The sequence below is a fragment of the Coenobita brevimanus genome, chromosome 59 (genome assembly GCF_032717465.1).
Source record: "Coenobita brevimanus isolate Jiangsu-jjx chromosome 59, ASM3271746v2, whole genome shotgun sequence".
Classification (NCBI taxonomy): domain Eukaryota; kingdom Metazoa; phylum Arthropoda; class Malacostraca; order Decapoda; family Coenobitidae; genus Coenobita; species Coenobita brevimanus.
In genome coordinates, this window is record NC_137012.1 from 20,918,469 (window position 1) to 20,925,575 (window position 7,107).

The following is a 7,107-nucleotide window of genomic DNA, read 5'->3' on the forward strand; positions in this document are numbered from 1 at the left end:
AGAGAGAGACATACAGACAGACAGACAGACAGACAGAGACAGACAGAGACAGACAGACAGACAGACAGAGACAGAAAGAGAGAGCAGACTACAGAAAAAGAAACACGTGTGCTTTGTTGGAGTGGTAATGACAAGATCAGGTCCACCGGGACATGCTTTTCACTCCTAAACCCCTTTCTTCCCTCCGTTGCTCTCTCTCTCTCTCTCTCTCTCTCTCTCTCTCTCTCTCTCTCTCTCAACACACCACAACAAAATGTAAGCAAAAACGTACATACATACATTCATATCTATATATATATATATATATATATCTATATATATATATATATATATATATATATATATATATATATATATAATACATACATACATACATACATACATACATACATACAGGGTGGTGCAAAAGTAGGTTGACATTTACCATTTATTCCAACACAAAAGACACACCTTTAGTCTCGTAAGTGTTCAAAGTGCCCGCCCTCACCATTGACACATTCCTGGAGTCTGTCAGCCACACTTCGACACACAGTAATGCACAGGTCCAGGCTGATGTTGATTTCTTGGCAGGCTTCTGTAAGGAACTCACGCAGTTGAGGCAGAGTGTGTGTGTGTGTCAATCTACTTTTGCACCACCCTGTATATAATCATACAGTAGAGAGAGAGAGAGAGAGAGAGAGAGAGAGAGGAGTGTTGGAAGAGGTCGGAACGAAAGAAGTGAGGCACTGTACGCTGGTACTGTACGCTACGTTTAAGATACAAGGAAAGGGTAAAAATAGGGTGATAGAACAGTGGAAGTGGAGGGATTGCATATACCGGAAATGACTTTATTGACGTGGATCAATGTGTTCGAGTCTTGGAGTATGATAGTGAGAGGGGCGCGCGCGCACACACACACACACACACACACACACACACACACACACACACACACACACACACACACACACACACACACACACACCAGAATATATTATGCCTCGAGAATTAGCCTCCCTCCTCAGGTCACACACACTCTTGCTTGTATTTCATTTTAACTTCCCTCTTCTTTATGTATTATGAAACTTATCTATACATCAAATTCATTGTCATTACCTCTCTTATCTTTCCTTTTTTCGTTCGACAGAGAGAGAGAGAGAGAGAGATGTGTTGAAGGCGGGAGGCTGGTACAGTACATTTAAGGTTATTAAATACGGCGATGAATCACGCATGACTTAATGAGCCTTATAAAGAGATACTGATGGTATAAATACATTTTGATAAATACAGTATAATATTTTCCTTTGTATTTCAATGCTATGAAAAAGTAAATTAGAAAATATAACGGAAACAAATTTTAACCAAATACGTACAGACGTCGGAAATTCGTTTCCTTTTCCGTGGACTAAAATGTTTGTAACACTGCTCGATGGAGAGGTATCCCCTCCTCCTTCCTTCCTCATAGTCCCACACTCCCACCCAACCCCCCCGCTTTTTCCTCCGACCTCATAACCCCACGCAGTACCCTCCATACTCTCGCTCACAGCCAACTAGGGGTTTCTGTGCTTTGAGCACGTATATAATTACGTGTAGTCCGAACAACTAATGAAGGAATAGTACAGTATATATATCATAAACCAATTTAGGAAAAGGTTTATTACACTGTGTGTGTGTGTGTGTGTGTGTGTGTGTGTGTGTGTGTGTGTGTGTGTGTGTGTGTGTGTGTGTGTGAGAGAGAGAGAGAGAGAGAGAGGAATTACAAGGAAAAGTTAGGATTTAATTGACTATGCAGCCCATACCGTGGAGATACTTCTTGTTTGCCTGGGAATGCATATCCAATTCACATTTACTCTAGTGTAAGATCCTGCCGATGAATCCCTTAATTCTCTACTGTAGTGTTAACAACGTCCATGTTGAGTCAGTTCCACATGTGGAGTAGATCTTGCACGTGAACAAGTTTTCACGTAATTCTGCTGGTAATTTTATTTCATTTACGGCTTCCAACCATGGTTGTGTGCCGAGTCCGTGTTAAGAGTAAGCAGCTTTCTATGTAATGATTGTGAAACCCATTCAGATTTTAAAAACTTTAATGAGCTGACCTCGTAGTCTACGAGTTTCTACTAAAAAAGTCCCACAGCCATCAGGCGAACCTGATACCTTAGTCTCCTGAACTCTTTTTAAGTCGACGTATGTCTTTTTCAAGCGACCAAAATTCCACAGCAACTCAGGAAGTGGCCGTACTGAGGAGATATACACTGTGAGAACAATCTCTGTTCCTAGGGAGAGAGAGAGAGAGAGAGAGAGAGTAAAATGATGTAAGATAGGTAGAAAGAAGAGCGAGAGGGAAAGAAGGGGAAGAAGAGAATACTGCGAGAGAGAGAGAGAGAGAGAGAGAGAGACTTGGAATTGTAAGAACACTCAGGAGAAATAGTGATAACAAAAGTGAGTGAGAGAAAATACTGAAGCAGAGAGGAAGAAAACACGTAGGTGAAAAAATGGAACAATGTTATAGGAGTGACACACACACACACACACACACACACACACACACACACACACACTTCCTGATTACAGTATTTGTCGACCTATCTGTCTGTGCCTGTCTGGGTACTCCCCCCCCCCCTCTCTCTCTCTGTATCCTTTGTCTCATCCCCTGTTTCCTTTTCCCTCGTTCGTTCGTTGCGTTTTCCTCTCCTATAGAGAGGGCCGGACCTTGTAATAGCCCAGTCGGAGCTTGTGTCTGAAGATGTAGGTGGGCTTGATTGACTTAATGAGGGGGCAGATATCACGGAGTGATTCTGTTTTTTTTTTTTTTTTTTTTTTTTTTTTTTAGTGAATATAGGTCACCGGCATGTCCTGCGCCTGCACACGACGATGTGTGAAAACCTCCCCGCATGCAGGCACAAACGCGCAGGTGACAGTAGAGGAGGAGGAAGGGGGGGGGAGGGGATTAACGGTGTGAGCGACGTTAGGGAGGGGGAGGGAAGCGATGAACTGTATCTATCAGGGTGGAGTGGGGCGTGGTGGAAAGGACAGTAGAGGCTGTCAGTCTGAGATTTGCTTCTAGTTGGGGAGTTATATTTACGCGTGGCATATCTGGGTTGTGGGGGATGGCGGGTCTATGAAGCTTGTTAGTGGCAAGACAGCTGAGGATGTAGTGGAGGAGCGGGAAGGAGGTGTTAGTACTGCAGTGATCGCATTCAATTGTCGTCTCCTTGTATTTGTGCAAAGTTTTTGTAGCCCAGTCTGAGTCGCCTCAGTTGTTTAAGGGTTTTACTGTTTATGTCATGAGCAGCGGGAAGGGGCTTATAGTTGGTGGTGTTGGCATACCAGACGGCAGAGGGGGATCCCGCTGAAACTTGTTCTTCATGTTCCCTTTTATTGAGTGCGGCTGCCTGGGTCTTGATGGAGTTTTTAGTTTGGCTGAAGCTCATGGGTATGTCAACTTGTACGAAGGGATATTCTGTAGCGATTTTAGCGAGTTGGTCTGCCTGTTCGTTGCCCGCAATACCAACATGACTCGGTACCCAATGTATTGTTATTGTGCCTCCTGCATTGCGGATTTCTTGGGCTGCAGCTATAAGTGGATGTTGTCTGTGTGCGTCTGTTTTTTTAATGTTTGTATGGCGCTAACCGAGTCAGTGTGGATGATGATGTTGGAGTTGGGATTGATTTCGAGGGCATCATCCATTGCTGTTAGAATTGCTACAAGTTCTGATTGAAGGGTGGAGGCTCCGTCTGTGATCCTTAAACCGTACGAGTGTTCGCGGTTTATATGGGGTTGTAAGGGAGGCGATTCGCCTAAGGCTCTCTTGTCTTAATTGTTGAGTGGGAGTTGAGGCTTTGGGTGGAGAACTGGCGATAATGAGTCTAAATAGGGGGGGGCTCCAGGGTGGGAGAGGGTGATATGCCTCGCTAGGCCTGTCTGGGGGGAGGTTTAGGAAGGGAGTAATGTTGTATTTAAGGATGGCTTTGGCAGCGCAATGACTCCAACTGTTTGTGAGTAGGTCGGGATGCAGGTTAGCTGCTGCCGTCAGTCTTGTAAGAATGGGGAGGGTAGAGCCTTTGTGGAGCTAATTTGACTGTTAAATTAGCTACCCTTGCCTGAATTCTTAGGTGTAAGGACTCCATGTTACATTCCATTCGTAAGTTACAGAGGCGGGTCCACATGGGGGAACCCATCATTGTCCTAAGAGCCTCATTTTGAATGACTTCTAATTTATTTACTAGGTTTGGAGAGATGGAAGGTAGTGCTGGGGCTGCGTAGTCCACTATTGAGCGTATGGCTTGTATATAGAATAGACGCAGTACTTTATAAGATGCTCCTTCCCCCTTTCTTGCTATAGACCAGAGAGCATTGAGTCTGAGTTTAGTGATATCCCTGAGGTGTTGAATTCTTTATTAAAGGTTAGGCTTTTGTCAAAATACACTCCCAGGTATTTGTGAAAAATGTGAGTGTTAACATAGTCAATGGGGAATGTACCTAGGAGAAGCTGGCTTGGTGGTGTAGGGATTCTAATAGGGAGAGCCTTGGTTTTCCGTGGGTTGATTTTTAGTCCCAGGTCTCTGCATTTATTGTGTAGGGTGTCAAGTGCTTTTTGCGCTCTTTGTGCATAGCGTCCCCCATAAACTACCAGGGTAAGATCATCAGCGTAACATAGGAGACGGGTCCCCTGCCCCAGGTTAAGGTGTAGGAGGCATTCTACAAGGGTGTTGAACAAAGTCGGGCTAATGATGCTACCCTGGGGAGTTCCATTGATATGCTGGTGCGCTTCCGACAGGTGTCCTTGAAAGCGCACTTTTGCTTTTCGACCTGAGAAAAAGTCCTCCAGCCAGCGCATGAGACGACCCTTAACACCCTTGTTTGTAAGGGTGGCGAGGATAGCCTCAGGGCATGCCAGCTCAAAGGCTTTTTCTAGGTCTATGAAAATTGCTAGGCCTTTGCCTCCTCTCAGCTCAGAGATAAAAGAGCTAAGGCACTCCGCCGTGCCTTTTCCTTTTGTGAATGCAAAGAGGTGACTGTGTGGGGGGGGGAGAGACCCAGTCTAGGCGGCGTTTGACAAGTCTTTCGGCGGTTTTACTCAAACAACTGAGGAGGGAAATTGGCCTGAAAGTCTGAGGATCAAGGGGTTTGGGGATGGGGTGTATTATTGCCTCTTTCCATTGTGTGGGAAGCCTTCCCAGTCTCCATGAATGATTTAGGAGGTCAAGTAGGGCGTTTCTTGCAATGATGCCTGTGTGATTAATCATTGAATATGTGATGCCGTCGGGTCCAGGGGCTGTATCTGAACTGGTTTTTAGGGCGTGGTTTAGTTCTTCAAGGGTGAAATAGTGGTCGGAGGGGGATGGGGAGTTTTTGCTCTCTGTAATTTGTTGGGTTCTTGTTAGGTGTAGGATGTCTTGCTGGTTTCTTGTTAGTGTTGGGAGTTGGGCTGGGGATGTTCTTGATGCGAAAGTTGCTGCAAGTCTTTCGGCTTCCCCTTGAGGGTCTGGGTGGGTTGGAGGGCGGGGGTTGTAAACTGATCTTAGTTTTTTCCATATGTTGCTGGTAGATGAATGGGCGTCTAGTGTTTTGCACCAGTCTAGCCAGCTTTGTTCTTTTATAGAGTTCTTTTCAGCGGTGGTATGTCTTATAACAGACTGTAGGTAGCTTCTGCTTTCAGGAGTTAGGTTTGCTCTATGAATTTTTTTAGCTCTATTTAGTCTCTTATTTAGCTCCTTGACCCTGTCATTGTAATACCAATGGTCCTTGTGATGTTTTATAAGGGGGGTGGTGGTTGGAATGGCTTGCTCAGCTGCGGCGTGGAAGGCATTTGTAAGCATAGAAGTGTGATCTTCTAGGTTGGTAGGGGGCTCAAAGGAGCATAGATCTTCTAAGATAGTGGTGAACCGGCGCCAGTCTGCCTTCTTTGTGTTCCATTTTGGGGCGGAGTCTGGGGGTTTGGGTAGTTTGGCTAGATTAATAGAACATATGATGGCGTGGTGGTCTGAGGTGAGGGTAGGGTGAATTTCCCATTTGGTGAGGTTTGCTATATTTTCAGTGATGAATGATAAATCGAGTCTGCCCCCTCTTAAATGGGTGGGTGTTTGGGGATTGTTGAGTAACGTGATCTCTGGTGTGTTGTCTAGTACCGCCGCAATGTGGCGGCCTGTTTGGTTTGTTGTTCTGGACCCGAGGCGAGGGTGGTGGGCATTAAGATTGCCTCCTAGAAATATGTGGTCTGTTGTGGCGGTGGTGAGCACTTCGTCAAGATTTAGTGTTGCATTGTGGGGGCGGTAAGCATTGTAGATGTGCAGTTGAGTGTTTGCAAGGGTAATGGCGCAGCCCTGAAATTCCACGTCTTCCCCACAAGCAGGCAAAGGGAGTATAGGTTTGGCGGGTATGTGGTTTTTAACTAAGATGGTGGAACCGCGAGGACCTCTTGGGGAGTAAGGGAGGTTGAATGAGGTGAAACCTCTGAGTTTTAGTGGTTTACGGACAGGGGTGAGGGTCTCCTGAAGAAGGAAGATGTCTATTTGGCCTGTGTGCGCAGCCTCCTCTAGCAGAGAGCGTTTGTTGGATGCTCCCTGTATGTTCCATTGCAATATTTTGATGTGAGGGGGGTTGGGGGGGTGACGGGGGGTTGGGGGGGTGGGTGTTGGAGTGTTTATGTGTCTGAGTCTGTCCATGTTAGTGTTAGCATTTCTGAGTCTGATGTTGTTTGTGAGGGTGGGGTGCGTCTTGTTAGTGGGGAGCGTGAGTGTGAGCTGTTGTTTCTGTTGTCTGTGTTTGTAGTGTCATGTGTAGGTGTAGGTGTGCGTTGTTTATGGTGTGATCTGGCTGGGGATGGAGAGGGGATGTGTGTGATGTGCGTGTAGTGTTGGAGTTCTTGTGAGAGTCGGGTACGCGACGGCTTTTTGATCTTGAGCGGTGCTGCGCGTCTGAGTGTGTGTCATGGTGCAGTGGTGTATTGTATTGCTGTTGTGTAAGTGGCGTGTCATGTGCAGTGTGTCGTTCTGTGGAGTGTGTGTTAGTGGTTAGTGGGTTTTCTGGCAGTGTTGGTGTGGGTGCGGGGGGGTGTTGCAGGGACTCGGTGTGGGTGTCGGGGGTTGTGGAGTGATTGTGGAAGGTTGCAATGGCGTTGTTGA

General features: G+C 46.1%; 1 protein-coding gene across 1 annotated transcript; it reads right to left on the minus strand.

Moving 5' to 3' along the window:
• Positions 1-3,179: 3,179 nt before the first annotated feature.
• On the minus strand, positions 3,180-6,648 carry LOC145402922 (uncharacterized). Its single transcript, XM_080274819.1, has 3 exons — positions 5,214-6,648; positions 4,463-4,975; positions 3,180-3,556 (listed from the first exon to the last, which is right to left on the minus strand). Exons 1-3 carry the CDS (start codon positions 6,646-6,648, stop codon positions 3,180-3,182), a joined length of 2,325 nt encoding a protein of 774 aa, XP_080130945.1.
• Between the last annotated feature and the right edge of the window lie 459 nt (positions 6,649-7,107).

Excerpts from the sequence above, each read along its gene's own strand:
- LOC145402922 (XM_080274819.1), bottom strand. The coding sequence starts at position 6,648 with ATGGACAGACTCAGACACATAAACACTCCAACACCCACCCCCCCAACC. Across the intron at positions 4,976-5,213 it reads TTCAATGATTAATCACACAG|GAAAAGGCACGGCGGAGTGC; the intron begins GCATCATTGCAA and ends CATTCACAAAAG. Across the intron at positions 3,557-4,462 it reads ACCAAGCCAGCTTCTCCTAG|CTGCAGCCCAAGAAATCCGC; the intron begins GTACATTCCCCA and ends ATCCACTTATAG.